Consider the following 19,932-nt stretch of genomic DNA (forward strand, 5'->3'; position numbering starts at 1 on the left):
TATTCCCCCCCGCCCCCGCCCCGCAAAATGAAATGATGCTCCTATGACGTGACAGAGTGATATGGCCACAACGGCGATCGTGTTCCAAGTATTCGTCCATCAAATCAACATATTGTACACCTTAAACTTATACAATGCTACACGTTGAACATATCCCAATAAAGAATAAAAAATGCTTCTACATACATGACCTCATTCAATCATTACAATAATCCTGTATGGCTGGAAAGAGAGGGAGTATTAATGAGGATTTAGAGCTCAGAGGGGAGAGATGAGTTTCACAGACTGTGAATGGAAGACCCCGGAACTGAACGCAGGTCTCATTGACTTGGGAACACTTGAAATCCATACTCAAACTCCTCACATAAGGCTGTCGATGCAAAGACAGTTTTCTCCAGTGATGCTAGAGGATCTTACACGTGTGACTTCGCTTTAAGTAGAATAAGTCTAACTCCTCTAAATGGCCTTATTACTTAGCTAAGACGCTACTGGAGTACGCCACTTTTTATTTAAGCTACTGAACCTTTTACGAGGGTGTGGTTAGAAATGCAAATGAGTTCCCACTGTCTATAATTTGCTTGGCCTGCATGCACACTAAGGAGCGACAATTGCAAATAACTTCAAACAAAGGGCTATGATGCCTAAAGTGGCTTTGAGGCTTGGCAGACCTTCAAGTTTTGTATTCAGGGGTACTTAACCTCCTAACTCCAGTTCTCCTGGAATACAGGTAGTTCTTCTAATAAGCACTGATTGTTTACATCCAACCAAGAGTTCCAAGCCAGGTAGTCTTTCGTTATTCCTTGTCAATCCAGTGCTGCTTCTAAATTGAACCATCAATGCCTTTGGTCTCATGTCGGAAACCTAACACAGCCAACACTAGGTCTACTGCACAGCACAACCATTCAAGCTACTGAACATGCTGCTTTTACTTAATAACTTTACCTGTTTCTGAATGATTTCACTTTGATTAGAAGCTTGGAGGGTGTGTTCCCGCTTAATTTCTATCTGTTGCTGCTTCTTCTTTTGCTGCTGATCCCTGAGTTGCTGAACCCTTTGCAACTGCTCTTGCACACTGGCTGCCTGCACTGTAACCACATTCTGAATCTGGTGAGTCTGCACAGGACTGCTTTGCTGAATGTGAATAGGTAACTGGAGTTTGATTTGCTGGGGCACACCACCTTGCTGAGCCTGTATCTGAGCCACAACCTGCGACTGGATCTGAGAGAGAACCTGGACTTGTTGCAGCTGAGGCACAGCAATGACTTGGGGCTGTGGCTGCTGTATCTGGAGCTGAGGACGGGATGGGGATGAAACAGTAACTTGACTTAACGTCTGTCCTGATGAAAGAGTTTGAGTTGGAGACTGTACCTGGGGTTGTGATTGTGGCTGGCCCTGGGAAGGTATCGGTAGAGATGTATGTGGCTGAATTGGAATCGGTTGTGAGGTTGTAGTCTGAACCTGGGATTGCTGTCCAGGAGACACTTGGGATGGAGTCGATGGACGTATTCGAGTCTGTGGTGGACTTTGGACGCGAGCAGGAGACTGTCCTTGGACATGACTTTGAGGCTGACACTGTACTGCGACCTGGGGTTTGGATGACTGTGCTTGGGTGGGTTGTGCTTCAGAAGGGACATGGGATGCAACAGTTGTTTGGGTCTGAACTTCAGGCTGAGTCTGAACTTCAGGCTGAGCTGGGGACGGGGGCTGGGTTTGGGGCTGGGGCTGAGCTGAAGGCTGAGCAGTCTGTGGCTGGGCTTCTGGAGGACTCACACTTGAGGACTGAGCTGGCGGCAGGGTTTGGGCTTGCTGCACCTGTGTCGGGGGTGATAATTTACTCTGTCTTTGTTCACTTGTACCTGTGAAAAAGAAAGACCAAATATTTCTATTACTCTAGAACACGGGACCTTGGTAAAGAAGAATTTGAAGGGGGTTTTCTAAAGGTGAGGATTCTGAATTTCAGTATAGAAGACTGATGCCTTAGAAATGCATTCCACAAACACACCTGAGTTAGGACTCTCCTAACTGGGGAGCCAGGTCCTGCTTCAAGGCTGCCCTCTGCACATGCTGCTAACTCTCCAGAGCGCTGGGTTTTAAAGCAAGGTGCCATCTCTGGAAATCAGCCAGGACTTCTGGCACAGGCTAATGCTAAACCCTCATTTTTCTACTATGGCACGGTGAGGGCAGCTTGTAGGAGACGGCTAAAGAAGTGGTTCCGGACCTGCAGCTCTCAGATGTAGGCTATGAGCTGGACAGACAGACCCAGCTTCCCTGAGATTATCTGCTGATTAAGATTCAATCAGTGCCTACAAGGCTGGGCAAGAAGCAAGTGTGGGCATAGTTACCATGACAGCCACTATTTTTTTGCTCCGCACCCCAATTTTCTGTATTTTTTATGGGGGGATGGAGGGGACAGGGAGGAATATGAGACACTGTAGGGTGACCAGTCATCTCATAAGCTCACTGGCTTGAGGCATATCCCCCCAAAGATAAGCAGTGGCCTCCCATCCCTCTATCAGCCCAGCCGCTGGAGTAAGAACATGCAGCACTGCCGGTAACCCCAAGTTCTACCTGCTGCTGTCGTGGAAACGGTGGTGGTGGTGGTGCTGGCTGCTGTGGCTGTCGTTGCCAAAGGTGTAAAGAGGAACCGCTGAACGGTACCATTTGGCATGGCAGCTTGCATCAGCTGTTGCCCTGGACCCGGAAGTATGGTCACCCCCTGAGGTATCAACTGCAACTGTCCAGTCGTTTGACCTTGTCCTTGAATTACTACTGTCAAACCTTGATTGCCACCCTGTGGAGAAGAGGAGACAACATATGAACACCGTTCATGGCATCAATCTGTAAGTATACCACTTTTATAGTGGAAAGATCCTTTAACATAATGAAAACATATATGTGGATGTCTACTCAACAGCATCAGAAGGAATTCATCTAAGCTAAAATAAGAATATTTATGTGGAAAGACTGATGTTGTATAGTGGAAAAAATATGAACTAACAACCCAGAGTTCCAGCCCAACCTCTCCAAATGGACAGCCAGGTATCTGTCCACAAATAACATTACTCTTCCAGACCTGAATTTCCCCAATCTGTAAAATAAGGGCACTGAAGTAAATGGCTAACACCTCCACAAAATTCCGATTATTTATATCATGTTATTATATGATATATTATATCATATTATTTTATAATTTTCAAAGCATCTTTATAGATACTGTCTTGTTTGATCTTCACGATCGACTTGTGACTTTGTGGAGTAGGGAGAGAATATATTACTATGATCTTATCATTAATTAAAAATTCAAGGTTACAAAGCTCAAGTCACTTGCCCAAAGTTAGAGACCAAGTTAAAGGTAAGATAAAATGAGGAGCCCAGGCCTCCTAGTTTCAGTTTTTCAGCATGTACCAGATGACCCATGGTGTGTGTCTGTGTGCACTTGGGGTATAGACAGGGAATGCTAACACCAAGTCAGGAGGCTGCTAATGTCTACACAGCTGTCCAAATGGGGACCAGGAAGTAAAAACTCTGCATACACTACCTCCCGGACATGCGTGTGCACGTATCCTGCTTTGCTAGATAATGCTAGGAGTTTTCCAAATGACTAAACCAGTTTATACTATCAGCAGTTGTGCAGGAAAGTTCATTTTGTTTCACGTCTTTGCCAATTCTTGATCCTGACATTTTAATTTATACCAAGCTCTTAGGTACTTAGTTTTAATATGCATTTCCCTCATTACTAATAGAGTTCAGTACTTTTTTTCATTTTGAACAGTTAGATTTCCACTTGCCTCTTCAAGTTTGTCTTTTTCTTTAAACTGAACTTTCTTTTTGCCTCGATTTTTAGTAATTCTTCATGTATTTTGTATAATAGTCTTTATTTGACTGTATTTGTATTTTCTCATTCTTTTCACTTTTATAATGTTTGCCGAACTGAAGTTCTTATTCTTGATGTAGATGAATTTATAAATCTTTTCCTTTACCATTAGTGGTTTTTTGTGTTTTTTTTTTAAAGTAAGAAAGCCTTTCTTTTCCTACCTTAGGTTATGAAGGTTTTCTTCTATCATATCTTCTGAAATTATTATAGCTTTACCTTTCACAGGTAGGGCTTTTATCCTCCTGGAATTGAGTTTATGCATGAGGTAGAGGTCTAGTTTCACAGCTTCCCATATAAACTTAATTGTCCCAACACCATTTACGGAACAGTCTATCCTTTTCTCAGTGACCTGCAATGACACCTCTACCATAGGAAAAGTGTCCACATATGTATGGGTCACTTTCTGTATTCTCTATTGGGCTACGGTATGTCTTTGTTGTCTGTACCTTTCTCTGTTCACGAGGAGGGATCATAAGGAGTTTTGGTATCAGGTTATCACTTAAGACAAAGCCTCCTGTTCTTCCAAAGTGTTATAAGCTATTCCTTCTCCTTTGCATTTTCACATAAATTTTTAAACATCAGCCTGTCAAGTTCCACCAAAAAAAAAAAAATCTCCTGGGATTTTTATAGGAACTGTATTCAATGGATTACTGCTAGAAGAACTGATAACGGTAGCAATCTTACAAGATAGCCACTTATGTAGTCAAATCTTATTTTTCCCATGGAAACTGGTCAACTAGTAATGAAATGTTTAGGTAGTTAAAAAGATTATCCATCTGGCTGTTTTAGTTTATAGTCTAAGGACTCTAGATAACTGAAATCTATTGTATCTCTTCTTTGAGAAGTATTTTTGTTCGACTCTAGGAAGCAGCCATTTCTTTAAAAAGTGCATTACAGGGGCGCCTAGGTGGCTCAGTGGGTTAAAGCCTCTGCCTTCGGCTCAGGTCATGATCCCAGGGTCCTGGCATCGAGCCCTGCATCAGGCTCTCTGCTCTGTGGGGAGCCCGTTTTCTCCTCTCTCTCTGTCTGCCTCTCTGCCTCCTTGTGATCTCTGTCTGTCAAATAAATAAATAAAATCTTTTTTTTAAAATATTTTATTTATTTATTTGACAGGCAAAGATCACAAGGAGGCAGAGAGAGGAGGAAGCAGGCTCCCCACTGAGCAGAGAGCCCCATTCGGGGCTGGATCCCAGGAGCCTGGGATCATGACCTGAGCAGAAGGCAGAGGCTCAACTCACTGAGCCACCCAGGTGCCCCATAAATAAAATCTTTAAAAAAAGAAAAAGTGCATTACAAACTTCTGAGAATAAGTACGTGGCTGTTTTTGTTTTAAATATATTTGAGAGAGAGAGAGAGACAGAGAGAGAGGGGAAGCAAGGGGAGGGAAAGAGGGAGGAGAGAGAGAATCTCAAGCAGATTCCCCACTGAATGCGGAGCCTGCCCCAAGGATCAATCTCACCATCCCTGAGATCATGACCTGAGCCAAAACCAAGAGTTGGAGGCTTAACCAACTGAGTCACACAAACGCCCCAAGTACATGTTTTTAAACTTACTGCGAGAATAAATAAATGATCAGCTCTAAAATTAAAATGAACGTTAACTAAGTGGAATTAAAAACTTAAAGAAAAAAAAAAAAGTTAAAATGAAGCTGCGTTACTTACGTGGCCCTGTGTTAACTGAGTGAGCTGAGCCATGGTGAGCTTCACCTGTCCCTGCTGGGGGCGAGGGGACTGTGAGGCTGAAGACTGCAGGTTTGTGCTGGGTGTTCCGGAGGTTAATCCCTTCTGCGCTGGCGTTGAGGAAACTGCACTCGGGGCAGAGATGGCGGTGGAGACAGGCTGCCCTCGAATGATCTGAGTCACCACCTGCTGAGGGGCACCTATGGGCACAGCAAAATGCTCTGAATGCTCAGATGCCCTGCGGCAGCATTCTGAGTTGAAGTGTTGTTCAACATGTCAGATGAGTGCGTACTTTTCAATTTTCAGAAAGACCTATGTGCCGCTGTCAGCCCAAGGATGCACTCAGACATAAACCCACCCCCGGAGTCCCACCTGGCTGTCAGTGAACCTGTTTTCGCTTGGCTCACTGACAACCGTTCCCCAGTTCTTGCTATCTGCAGTAGAGTAAAAACACAGTCAATATTCTTCCTGCGAGTCTAAAGCTAAAATGACAAATAGGGAAGACTGAAGAAAAAAAATACATATTAAGAGCCATTTTATGAGGCTGCCTTTCCTTAGAAATATTTACAATAAGAAGATGATCTAATATAGAATGAATGCATATGAATTTCATATGAATTTTAAACATAACAAACAGAACAGGACTATTCTGAACCAATTATGTTTATAAATGAGCTTTTCTTATAGCTCTTCACCAGTCTGGGAGAACCATGAGGTCAAGGATCACTTTATCTTCAGTATCAGGGCAAAATGGTCAAAGAATACTTCCAATGCTTACTGTTTAGAATCTACTGAATGAATTTAAACTAGAACGGCTCTATAGCCTTCCAAAAAACTTCCACTTCTCATTTAACTTGCTGAAACCAGAAGAAAAAACAGGTGGAATTTTTCCCTTGTGGAACAACTGCAAAGAGTAATTCCTTAGCTAATTTTATATTTACAATGTCCTAATTCGTTATTAGTGACTACCACCACATTTCTGAGGTTTTACATTCATTTCCTGTCTTTTTTTCATTGTTGAATATACGTTCCTGTAAATACAGACATTTCTATTAATAAATGGTGCTTATGTATCACGTTGCGCATGTGTAACATTTGAAAGTCTGACATTCAGAATACTCTCCCTTTGTATTTTTTTTTTTTAAATAATGCTATGGTGAAATCCCTGTTTATAAATTTTTTTATGCTTCTAGTTATTTGAAAGTCTGACATTCAGAATATCTCCCTTTGTATTTTTTTTTTTTAAAATAATGCTATGGTGAAATCCCTGTTTATAAATTTTTATATGCTTCTAGTTATTTCCTTAAAATAAACTCCCCCTTACATTACTGGGTTTCTAGCAGGAAAACAGTACTGAATTGGATTTTAGATAGGTCATACCAACACATACTCTCACCGTCACTGAGTTTCTGTTTCAGTGAACGCTTGCCAACCCTCGGTACTATCATTGAAGTACAATATTCCAGCAACCAGAAATGGTATGACAGCATCATAGTCTCCCAATTTCTTCAATTACTATAAAGGGTCAGCACTTAAATCCCTGTCAAGTCATTATGCCTCATCTGTGAACTCTCTCTCCACACTCTTCCCATTTCCCTTCTTTCCTACTTATTTACAGGTTGTTTTTTTTAATAGATTAAAGGTATAAATTACAACTATGTAGTCTTCCTACTTTGCATTCTGCCTTTTATTTCTTTCTAGATCTCAAAATTTCCCCCCAATATGTATGTGTGTGTGTTTTTCTTGTTCTGGCTTTAATTTTGTAAAGATTTCCTGCATTCTCTAATCAGGTATATCCTCCCAAGTACGTTCTCAGTCATGGAATGTGCTGGCAGAGGTCTAATGCCCCAACAAAACTATAAACTGATTATTTCAGTATCACTTGCTGTAAGTCCAGTCTCTCCTTCCTAATTCAAAATGATGCCTTTGTGACACTGCAGATTCTCAGGGATAATGCCTCTTTACTAGCTCTCACTGGTCTAGTTTCCTCTGGTGTCACGGTGCTAATTCTGTGGTGTGCGATGTGCTCTAACAACTAGCAGTGCACGTTTTCCATCACTACTTTATCTTCTAAATTTTTCTCAATTAATCTCTCGCATTTATTATTATGATGAACCAAAACACGGTACACCATCTAAAGTCAAGTGCTTTAATTTGAGAATTTCGGGAACCCACATTATGTCCTTATACTGCAGTTCGAGGAACAATGCATGAAAAATTGCTTTAGTTGATCCTCTGGTACAGGTATGATGCCATCATAAACACAGACAGATTAAAGGGTTGGTGCTGCTCATTCAGATGACCCCCAACATGTACATGTTAATCTGAGATTATCACTGAAATGTAAATTGAAAAATTAAAAAAATACTGTTATATCCAGGAAGTCTGTGGATTCCATTTTGGGAAAGGCTAGTGTGATAGTAGGAACAGGGTAAGCTGTTCTACACATAATCAGAGACACACTACACACATCCACCTACCCTCCACCTCTCTGGCCACAAGTCCCAAGATTCTTCCACATCTTCACTGGGCCCCACCAGACCCACTGGCCATCTTGCTTTTCTTTGACACATGAGACACACTCATATGTGTAACTACGGATTCACATACGCAAGTCAAACACATAACTGGAGCAACATTAAGGCAATACCGAACAAAGGCTCTATATATCTTGCGATCACCAAATTTTTTCAGTTTTTTATGTATATTATTATTTGTGATCTACAATTTTTTCTCCTTTACATTACTTTTATTGTTCTCTTTAGTTACCTGATAGCTATTTTTAAACAGTAATAGATACTAGACTCTATCAACGGCCCCTACAGCATTAAGTGAAATAACTGATCTTACTTTTTTTTCCGGGGTAAATCCTGTTTAGACTTTAGAAAATTGCTTTTATTTAAATAAAAAACCAGTGCTTTCATTTTAGAACTGTGCTAAAATTATAAAATGAATGGAAAAGATTTAATCTTTTCTTTGCCCTGTGCCCTGGAACTTCTTCTTATAAGAAGGAAATTGCTTCCTAATCATTTCAAAGAATTTTACCCATAAAACCATGAGGTCTGGAATTTTCTGTAGGAAATACTATGGCAACTTTCCAAATTTCTTGATATGAGTCACTGAGACTTGAAATTTATAAGCACACTGTATGCTTATATTATATATATGTGTGTGTGTGTGTGTGTGTATATATATATATACACACACACTAAACTACATACATAGTATATACCTCATTATTCCAATAGATTTAGTTCCATCTAAAAAAAAAAAAAAGTATGGGGAGTGAGAATTCTCCGAGGCCTTGCTACAAGGACTCCTATACACAATTCTCTCTCTCTCTCACTTTTTTTAAAAGATGTTATTTATTTATTTGACACACAGAGATCACAAGTAGGCAGAAAGGCAGGCAGAGAGAGAGGAGGGGAAGCAGGCTCCCTGCCAAGCAGAGAGTCGATGCTCTCCTAGGGTCCTTGATCCCAGGACCCTAGGATCATGACCTGAGCCGAAGGCAGAGGCTTTAACCCACTGAGCCACCCAGGCGCCCCATAATCCTCTTTTGATTAAAAAAGTTCATTCTAGGGGCATATGGATAGCTCAGTCGGTTTAAGCATCTGACTTTGGCTCAGATCATAATCTTGGGGTCCTGGGATCTAGCCCTGCATCAGGCTCCCCGCTGAGCTGGGAGCCTGCCTGTCCCTCTCTCTGACCTTCCCTCTGCTGATGTTTTTTCTCTAATACATAAAGTCTTAAAAAGAAGTTCATTCTATTTTTATAGCACTTTCTCATTACTAATTCTGTAAACTAGCATTTTGTTCCCATTTCTCAAGATTAGACTTGCAAAAGAATGGTTTATTTTATTAACATTTGCCCTTTTCTCTTTTCTTTAAAGATTTTATTTTTTTAAAGCATTTTTGAAAAAAATTTTAAACATTTTTATTTATTTATTTGACAGACAGAGAGAGCTCACAAGTAGGCAGAGAGGCAGGCAGAAAGAGAGAGAGAGAGAGAGAGAAAGAGGGAAGCAGGCTTCCTGCTGAGCAGAGAGCCCAATGCGAGGCTCGATCTCAGGACCCTGAGATCACGACCTGAGCTGAAGGCAGAGGCCCAACCCACTGAGCTACCCAGGTGCCCCTAAGATTTTATTTTTAAGTCATCTCTACACCCAACATGGGGCTTGACTCTCAACTCCCAGATGAAGAGTCACATGCTCTACTGACCAAGTCGGCCAGGCACCTGCCCTTTTCTAATTATTACTTATATTTTTATTTCCTGTTTTCTTTAAGACTTGTTTTATATATTTTTCTAACTACTGATTAAGACTTAAGAATATGGGTTTTGGTCTGTTTTATCCTCCAGTGTATTTCAACTGCCTGGAGTAGATGCTCAGGAAGTTATTGAAGAGATCTGCCTCTGAGTCCTGCTCTGGCAGAATGACTTAGTTACTACTCGATAATCTGCGTGAACCTACGCATCTGACGTTCCCTTAACTCAAAAAAGTTACTTATGAGAACATACTTTTTAAAATTTTCAAGCAAGTAAAAATTAGAAGAATAACTTAATTAACTTCTAGCTTTACTACACAGAACGTGGCCTACACACATTCTACTTTTTTGGAAGGAATTCACCAGGTTTTACTTATGACTCATTATGTGACTGTTTTTGTACAGGGTCCACATGGACCTAAAACCAATGTGTACTCCTGCAGGTTTAATAGCTGACACAATCTGCTTCTGGTCTACCATGCTTCTGTTGATCCCTCCCTGATATCAAATAGTTCTTGCTTTAAACACACCAATGAAATATTTTTTTAAGGGTTTTTTTTTTAAATAAAAAAAAGATTTTATTTGACAGAGAGAGACACAGCAAGAGAGGAAACACAAGCAAGGGGAATGAGAGAGGGAGAAGCAGACTTCTGGCTGAGCAGGAAGCCTGACATGGGGCTTGATCCCAGAACTCTTGGGATCATGACCTGAGCTGAAGGCAGACGCTTAATGACTGAGCCAGCCAGGCGCCCCAAAGATTTTATTTTTAAGTAATCTCTACACATAATGTGGGGCTTGAACCTATAAGCCCAAGATCAAGAGTCACCTGCTCCACCAACTGAGCCAGTCATGTGCCCCTTAATTGTTCTTAAAGATTCCAAATGGCATCTTCACTTCAACTTTTTAATCTTTAAGACAATGTAAAAATCATTGACTTTTGCTCTGTTCAATATTAGTAGGATAATTTTTGTCCTCCTCACCCACACCCCATCTCCCTCTTTTCTTACTTGCTATTTTTGGTCTTTATTTCATGTACCTTTGCCCATCTTTTTATTAACTTTTTGTGGTAATTCAACTTTAGATATGTTCCTTATTAATATACAGTTGGATTTCTTTCTTCTATCTTTACAGTATTCAACTTGTAAATATGGGAAGTTTAACCTGTTCATATTAACAGAGGGCTGATAATGCCTTTGTAATCTTTTTTTATGCTTTCTGTTTAAATCTTTCTTAGCGGTTTCCTTGATTTTGTCTGTCTTTTGCCATACAGAGTATTGTCTTCACTCATTCTCTTTACTCCAGTGATTTGAATTAATTTATCTTCTATTTGTTACAGGTTTTTAGAACATTTTTATTAAGCATAGCTGGATCTATTTTTCCCTTACTGGCAATGCCAGAAATGAAATAATATGGATGTACCCCACAGTGGATTAGAAATTTAGTGTGCCTTGAAGTATTCATCCAAATCGGTATTTTTCAGTATGCAGAGTGGCCACTACAGAGTATTACAGATTTCCTAGACCGCGTGTATAGGTGTAAAAGGAAAATGCTGGCGGGATGAGTACCTGGCTGCACCATCACAGGTGTTCGAATAATTGCCTTTCCTAGTGTGGACTGTTGGAGCGGTGTTCTAATTACCGTCATACCAGGGCGGATCTGAGGCCCTGTGATTACCTATAAATGACACAAAGGACAATGAGTTAAAATGTTTTTAAAAGACTAAGAGCATGATGGACTTCGAACACAGATCTTTAAACATTCTCAATTGATAAACAGGTCTACAGAAATGACAAAGGCTCTTGGACATTACATTTTAAGTTACATTAAGCATCAGAATAAAGATGGAATTCTGAGGGGGAGAAAATTTAATTCAAATGAGATCATACAAAATTCCTTGTCACTGATACCAAGTACTGCTCTATGGGCTAGAAGGGAGGGACAAGACCCAGTGAAGCTTTGTCCTATAACCACCATGGCTGCTCGCAAGAAAATGTTGAGTCCTATTTTCCCTGAGGTCCAATACGTATCTGTCATCCACAGAATATAATAGTAAGAGTGGAAACCCAATGGTCTTTCATAGTTTTAGAGGAGAGACTCCAGAGCATCTTATTTTCAGGTCTATAAAACTTCAAACCTTTTCCATGATACTTAGAGCCAAAGAAACGGCTACACATATCTAATACGTATGCATATCAGCTGATAACAAACTAGATATAATGCCATAGATTCTATTTTCATTCTACTCTTAGTTGCACAGCAAGTTTCCCTGGGGGCTCCAATGCTGCCCATTGTGTTGTATGAAGGAATTTTCTTTACAAAATCCTAGAAAGCATTTATTATGATTCATAACATATAAAAATGTGCTATGAACTAAATGATAAAAATTAACACTTCGCATATGATTTATGCTTAGAAATATGAAAGATTTTTTAAAAAATCAGTACTTTGTCACAGATTACACAAAAGGCAAAGGAAAATTAGAAGCTGGATTAATCCTGGAAGAGGTTGTTCGAAAAACTTCAACTTGGTGTGCTTAACACTTCAAAGCAAAATAAGCCTGTAAAGAAGTCTTACTTGTGAAGTGCTTGTGGTTCCTCCAGAGCCTGAGGTATTGGGCCTAATTGTGACTGTTGCTGTCCTGGGCTGGAATGAAGTAAAGGTCTGCTGACTTGTACCTGTACTTGATGGAATGATACCCAGGACTTTCTGCTGTACTTGAACAACGCCTTAAAGAAAGATGGAGAAGTCATTAACAACTGCCCTTTTAATAAAAAGCATCGGGTGTTGCTGGGTTTCTGAGGAGAAACTACGTGTGGCAGGGTTTTATAGTGGGCTACATAGAATGTGAGATCCGAGGACTGAAATCAGTGAAAAGGAAATGAAAAATAATGGCGACAGTATGATCTGGCAAATGTGAATTAAAACTCTTCACATTTCCCTTACCTCCTTGCGTTGCTGGCACATTTACAGCGACAATCTTGCTGTTTGCAGGAAGTGGCAGTTTGGTAATTACTTTTCCTGCCATAGTGACTGGATTGCCTGTAATTTGGAACGTCTGACCTGTGCTGGCAATGGTTGTAGCAGATGTGGCAGCTGTGCTGGTGGCTAATGGGGTATAAGACATTTGATAAGCTTTAGATTTAAAATAACCAGCAACGTAGTGACTTATAGGAAGGGCACCAATGCATGAAATGTGGCTCATTTTGTATTTTTAAGACAAACATTCCTCTCCACTCAAGTGAACTATGTAAATGTTGAAAGTGAAATAATGTAAGAGAGGAGTTTCGCTAATGTAAAAATAATGAATACTATTTGTAACAAACCAACTGTTATAGCTTGTTCGCTCAATCAGCTGCAGAAGAAAAACAATTTTCTAAAGAAATGCTCCATTTCAGTAAAGGAATGAAAATTTTTTTCCCTGAATGAAAATAATCTTTTCTTTAATAACAGTTGTGTACCTGAATTTGATTGGCCTTGCTTAACCCACGTAGCAAAGGTCTGATGGAAGTTCTTGTTTTGCTGGAATGTTACTGTAGCTGGAGATCCAACTTTAGTAGTGAGTACCATTTTAGTTCCAGTTGTTACTGAGCCACTTATGGGGGCCACCATAACTTTTTGTGCTGGAGAAATGGTACTAGTTGTACTGTTTGTTGGGGAAGTGGTGGAAGCTGCAATTACTGTAGGCTTCTGCTGTTCCAATCGTTTCTAGAAAAGCCAGGGACAGAAAACATGAACCAAATAGTTCTCAATAAAAATGAGACCATTCTGCAAGAAGTCCAGCCATAATTTCTCCAAATTTAAGAAACTGGATCAAATTTCTAAAATACTTCTGAAAATATGTTCATATAAATTTGCCCTTAATTTCCTGAAGAAGGCCATATTTTAAGGACTCTAAATCACAGCCTGTACAAATGTCCAAGCTTTCATAATGCAAATAAAAGAGACATCGATAATCGCAGTAGAGACAGAAACACCTTGTTGCTTGGCGGCAGAACTTAGAGAACAGAGGCAAATGGTAGGAACTGTAAAAGGTTTCCAATTTACTATAATGTTAACTTATCCAATTATAAAAAAAAAAGTAAATATTTAAATGCCACTATTCAAGTTGACAAACAGGTAAGCAAGCTGAAAATTATAGTAAAATATCTTCTCCAAACTTCTTACACTACTCACCTCACACATTCTTATAGAAAAATATTTTAGACTATTTTATGCAGAGAGGTATAATCTATCAGACTATAAGGTTTTTAAAGACACAGACACATAAAAGATACACAAGTCTGTGTATCTTTTATCATACATTGCTAACACTTCCTGACCTTACCAACACAACAATATAAGCTTCCGCAAGTCAGAACAAGGGCAGCACTCATTTCAAACCTGGTGGCAAATGCTTTATCATCATTATCTTATTTAATGCTCAGACCAACCCAACAGAGTTACTGGTCATTTTAACTTAAAGATGACAAAACTGAGATTCAGAGAGATTGTGTAAGTGGCCTAGACAGAGCTAGTTAACGGTGGGGCTGACATGTGAAACTGTAATGCTCAACAATCTCCTGCCATTGGAAACTGCTCACCAGTGACATCCCAGCCGAACAATATAGGACTGCTTTTGTAAACATCCTATATGCCTGAATATAATGTGAGGTATTTCACATAGTTTCTCATTCCTCAGAAGAAAAGGAGTTTAGTTTTGGATACTTTGGAGATGTCATCTGACTGAATCAGTTAAAAAAAAAAAAAAAAAAAAAAAAAGGAGGCAGGGAAACAAAGAAACTGAACACGTATTTAGTAGTTATCTCCTGAGGGTATGCCTTCAAAATTGGAAATGTTGACTTTTTTTGTAAATAAACATTTTACATAAATGTTTAAAAGTAGAACATTAGTTTTCACTATAGAGATGACAAAACATACCCATAAAATGAAAAACAAAACAACTAGCTATTTTTCCTGAATGGACAGACATGAAAAATCCAACAGTGTTGTTATCTAAAACTCTGATGTAAGGGAAGACAATGCCCTACAGTATTCAAAAGTAAAAGATGCACAAAAATTTAAAGGAATGTTTTATAAAATGTAAGAGTAAAAAAGTAGCTTGAAATGAATACTTCGGTTGATATAATATGTAATTTTTAAATATATATAACTAAGTTAGTGATATTGCAAATAGACCTTTATTGATTTCACCTATATCCTAAAAGTTTGCATATTTAAGTTGACTAAAAACTCTAATAGTATTTTCTCAAGAGAAAATATGTGAGCCCCTGATATTCAGGAACATATATTATTTATAGTGTGGAAAAGCAAAGAAACCATCGGTAGCTTAATTATCCTCAACTACAGCAAACTCTTAAGAGATTTAGTACAACTTGTTTTTTCATGGCCTACAATTAGAACTTGACAGGACAACATTATCTTTGAAAATTACCCACAAACACCTCAAGCTAATGTTAACACTGTGTACCGACAATATGTTAATAACAAAAACTTACCCATTGAATTCTAGAGATCATAAATAAAACCACATGAATATATTACTGTGCTTTTGGTGTGCATGAATTTGGCTAAAAATGTCAATTTGCTGCCAGGTGGGACTAGTACCAACTCCCCCACCTGCTGGACAGCCAAGCGCTGCTGTCTGAGGTGAGCCTCCATTTGGGCCTTGAGGTCCTCAGCCTTCTTCTGTTCACTAACCTTAGCCTGTTGCTCAACTGCTTGTGCCTTTTCTTTCTCCACTCTGCAGGGGGAAAAAAAAAAGGAGGAATTTTATCAGAAACGACACTACTAGACACCGGTATCAAATATTAAATGAAATCGGGTCGATTTTCATATTATAAAAAGATAAGAAATTATTTCCGTTTAAAAATAAACATTAAATGTTAAGATAATCAGAAACTGACAAATGGATAAAACACATTAAAATTAGAAACAGGACTTTAAAAAATGATCTACAGCTAGCACTTAAAATCAAGAGGTGAAATAAAATTAACTAGGATATACTGAAGTTAAGCTTCAAATATCTGCTTACATGTGAACCAACTCCTTACCTTTCAGCAAACGCCCTGATCTCCCATAATTCCAACTCTTCCTCTGCTACCCAAGTTTCGATAATAACAGGGCCAGTTTGCTTGGGCGTTTCTGGTCTCTTTGGCCGCAATGCACTTGATCGAAGGCCTTTCCTCTGAGGTGTAGGTGTTTCTTTGGAAAAGAAATCAGAGCATTTTAAGCAAATAGAGCTTCTAAAATTACAATACTTCTGGCATCTCCTCTTATGGCATAAGAAACAGGAGTTGGCAAACTTTTTCTTAAAGGGCCAGATGGTAAATACTTATATGTGGGCCAGATGGTCTCTGTTACAACTATTCAACTGAGCCTTTGTAGCATGAAGAGTCAGAAACAATACCTAAGTGAGTATGTACGGCTGTGTTCCAATCAAGCTTTATTAACAAAACCAGGTGGTGGGTCAGAGCTCATGGGCCAGGTTTGTAAAGGCCTATGAGCCTTTATGTAGCCTGTTCTATCTGGCTGTGATCCATTCCTCGCCTCCGTCCCCCTCACTTGACTAATGCCTATTTATCCTTCAGACGCCAACATGGATACGTGTCCTTCAAGAAGCCTACTGTACTCCTCCCACACAGTTGGGCCGGGTGTCCTTGGCATGTACTATTCTGGCAATGCGTATATTCCATCACAGCACTGAGAAGGGGGATTTGAAAGTTGCCTGTGTGAAGAACGGATCTGAAATTATTTAGTAGAGGTCAAATCTAATGCTAAGATCTTAAAAATAAAAAGTAGAAAGAGGCAAGCACTGAACCATCCCATTTGTTCAGGGAGCAAGGAAGCAGCCAAAGAGAGCAGAAACAGCAGTAGGACCAAGGTTATCCAAAGTGGTAAGAGGCGAAGAAATGTGATCCAAAGAGACTACAGTGATTTGAAACCTCTGGGGTCAAGACTGAAGACAGGTCAGAAACCACTTCTTCTATCTGTTTCTCTGCCCATCAACCGCTGTCTCAGTTCCATGACAACACTGTTTTACTTATGCTAATTTTCATCCTCTGCTAGGACCAGTACCTCTTATTGAAGTTCTTTTTAAAAAATCTATTCTCATTTATTCTGCAAGAGGAACTTTTGAATTTAATCAGATTTCAAAATGTAAACCACATACATTTGGAGACAATTAGCTTCTATTATTAAGTAGTATGTTTCTAAGGACAGCATTCTCTTTTTACCCATTTCTTTTCTTTTTTTTTTTTTTTTTAAAGATTTATTTATTCGACAGATAGAGATCACAAGTAGGCAGAGAGGCAGGCAGAGAGAGAGAGAGAGAGAGAGGAGGAAGCAGGCCCCCAGCCAAGCAGAGAGCCCGATGCGGGGCTCGATCCCAGGACCCTGGGATCATGACCTGAGCTGAAGGCAGAGGCTTTAACCCACTGAGCCACCCAGGTGCCCCTCTTTTTACCCATTTCATAACAGGTTTTTTCCCTAAAATTTTTTTGCACATATGAAATAAAATTATTGATTTTAATCTATCTATATCTCTTGAATCTGGTCACCACACTGAACTCTTTTTAGCATTAATGGTTTTGATTCTCATGTTATAGAATTTTAATACTGTAACCTTTTCTTCACTTCCGTGAGAACAGGGGCTCGATCCCAATCTTCCATGTATTTGCGGTCTAGTTCTTATCATGTAGTTGCTCTGTAACTGTTACGTTATAAATGAATCACTCTTTATGCCTCTTAGGTTATTTCTACCTGAGAACTGAAGTATTTCACAACAGCTTTAACCCTTGAATCAACAGATGTTCAGTGACCACTCATGTGTCAGAGTCTACAACAGGTGTCAGGACAACAACAAACCAGACAGACTCAGCAGCTGCCCTCTTAGGGCTGAAAATCTGGTATCAGTCACTGCTCCACATCTTAATTATAAGAGACATTATTACTTTTTAAGATTTACTTGAGAGAGAGAGAGCTCTCATGCACAAGCATGAGCATGAGCAGATAGAGGGGCAGAGGGAGAGAAGAATCTTTCAAGGACTTCTTGCTGAGCTACAGCCTGACATGGAACTCGATCCCACAACCCATGGGATTGGGAAACCAAGTCAGACACTCAACCAACTGAGCCACCCAGGTGCCCCTAGAAGAGGTATTATAGTTCTCTGCACCCTCCCTGTACTTGGAACAATGCCTATAGATATGTTTATCTCGTGAAATCCTGTTATGTTTATTACTTAAATACCATTTAAAAAACTGTAATGCAAAGATATGTAATGAAAAGATATCGTTTTGTAATGGTATCGTTCATGTAATGAAAAGATACCTTTTTCATAAGTGGAATAAAGAGTTAAGGAAATGATTACAATCAAAAAAATTTTTGAAGATTTTATTTTATTTATTTGTCACAGAGAGAGAAGAGAGCACGCACAAGCAGGGGCAGGAGCAGAGGTAGAGAGAGAAGCAGGCTCCCCGCTGAGTGAAGAGCCCGCTACAGGACTCGAACCCAGGACCCTGGGATCATGAACTGAGCCGAAGGCAGACACTTAACCGACTGAGCCATCCAAATGTCCCTATAATCAAATTTTAATTGCTAAAAGATGTGGTTAACAGGTCAATAACAAAAGAACTATTAAATAAAAGAATTATTTATATTCCTTACCTTTTGGTGCTTCTGGAACTCCAATGGGGCAAATGATTTTCCGGATACAATATTCAGATCGAATGCCATATGGACCAACATCTCGCCTTTTAATTATCTCTGTTGTTGTGATTTCAGTTTCAGTTGTTTCTATGGTGATTTAATCCACACAGTATTAATAACCACCTAAAATATTCAGAAACTAAAAAGGTACAACCTCTGGTGCTTTAAAAAGGAGACACACATGGAATAAACTTTTGAAAACATTTGATTAATTAAGGACTTCAGGATCATTGCTAGAGAACAACAGTAATACTGACTTTCTACCTCACTGAAAATTTCTAAACTGAGCAAAATACTATCTGGGGGCAGCTTAGCTTCTGGCAGAGAAACAGTCAAAATACTAAGAGAAGAAAGCAGCAGCAAACATAGGATTCCAGATGTCCCAGTTTAACTGACTTATACTCTACAATAATAAAAATCTTTTTATAAAAAAAGATTTATATTTCAACTTTTTAGATGATTTTTCTGGTTTTGTCATCATGCACATCCACTCAATTTTTTAAATCATACTATGTCAATTTTTAAAAATTATATACGTTTTCCAGTTCCATTTATCAACTAAAAAAGAGGAAGAAAGAACCAGGAGAAAGAGAAAAATATAAACACATAGAACTCTCTAGAAAATATACACTACATGTCAGTGAAAGAAGGCTGCTCAGTAGTTTCACAAGGAGAAAAGGGGGAGTGATAACAAAGGGCCATGAGTGGACTTTTTTTTTTAAAGATTTATTTATTTATTTGACAGAGAGAGAGAGAGAGAAAACACAAAAGCAGAGAGAGAGGGAGAAGCAAGCTTCCCACTGAGCAGAGAGCCTGATGCGGGACCCAATCCTAGGACCCTGCTATCAAGACCTGGGTCAAAGGCAGCCACTTAATAACTGAGCCACCCCATGAGTCTGAAAACTTATCAGAATGTGTGTCTTATATATGTGTGCAGTTTGTTTTATGTAAATTATACCATAATAAATCCGTTAAAACTGTACTTATGAGAATACAAAGAAAATAAAGACCAGAATGGGGGGGGGGACTTAATATCGTGAGAGCGTGAGCGAGCACATGCATTCAAGTGATCGGGTATGGCGAGTTGGGAGGGCTAGGGGCTAGATATGGAGGGAGAAACCGAAACTCAAGCAGATTCCCTGCTGAGTGTGGAGCCCAACAAGGGGCTTGATTCATGGCCCCAAGATCATGATCTGAGCTAAAATCAAGAGTCAGATGTTTTCTGACAGCCACCCAGGTGCCCCAATAAAGATCTTTTTAAAAATCCAGACTGGGGTCACCTGGGTGGCTCAGTGGGTTAAAGCCTCTGCCTTCAGCTCGGTCCAGATCCCAGGGTCCTGGGATCGAGCCCCACATCGGGCTCTCTGCTCAGCAGGGAGCCTACTTCCCTTCCTCTCTCTCTTCCTGCCT

The 19,932-nt window shown here is 39.6% G+C and overlaps 1 protein-coding gene across 12 annotated transcripts in view; it reads right to left on the bottom strand.

Annotated features, from left to right (window-relative positions):
* Positions 1 to 19,932, bottom strand: part of BPTF (bromodomain PHD finger transcription factor) — a 159,568-nt gene that overhangs the window by 26,964 nt on the left and 112,672 nt on the right. For 6 of the 12 annotated variants that reach the window (XM_045984104.1, XM_045984109.1, XM_045984107.1 and 3 more), the window contains 10 exons: positions 18,481 to 18,609; positions 15,869 to 16,019; positions 15,435 to 15,558; positions 13,277 to 13,523; positions 12,762 to 12,923; positions 12,393 to 12,544; positions 11,384 to 11,492; positions 5,536 to 5,753; positions 2,569 to 2,791; positions 943 to 1,856 (listed from right to left, as the gene is read on the bottom strand). In XM_045984104.1, coding sequence (XP_045840060.1) covers positions 943 to 1,856; positions 2,569 to 2,791; positions 5,536 to 5,753; positions 11,384 to 11,492; positions 12,393 to 12,544; positions 12,762 to 12,923; positions 13,277 to 13,523; positions 15,435 to 15,558; positions 15,869 to 16,019; positions 18,481 to 18,609 — 2,429 coding nt within the window. The remainder of the gene's footprint in view (positions 1 to 942; positions 1,857 to 2,568; positions 2,792 to 5,535; positions 5,754 to 11,383; positions 11,493 to 12,392; positions 12,545 to 12,761; positions 12,924 to 13,276; positions 13,524 to 15,434; positions 15,559 to 15,868; positions 16,020 to 18,480; positions 18,610 to 19,932) is intronic. The other 6 variants (XM_045984113.1, XM_045984111.1, XM_045984105.1 and 3 more) reach the window with 5 other exon arrangements.

The sequence above is a fragment of the Meles meles genome, chromosome 18 (genome assembly GCF_922984935.1).
Source record: "Meles meles chromosome 18, mMelMel3.1 paternal haplotype, whole genome shotgun sequence".
Classification (NCBI taxonomy): domain Eukaryota; kingdom Metazoa; phylum Chordata; class Mammalia; order Carnivora; family Mustelidae; genus Meles; species Meles meles.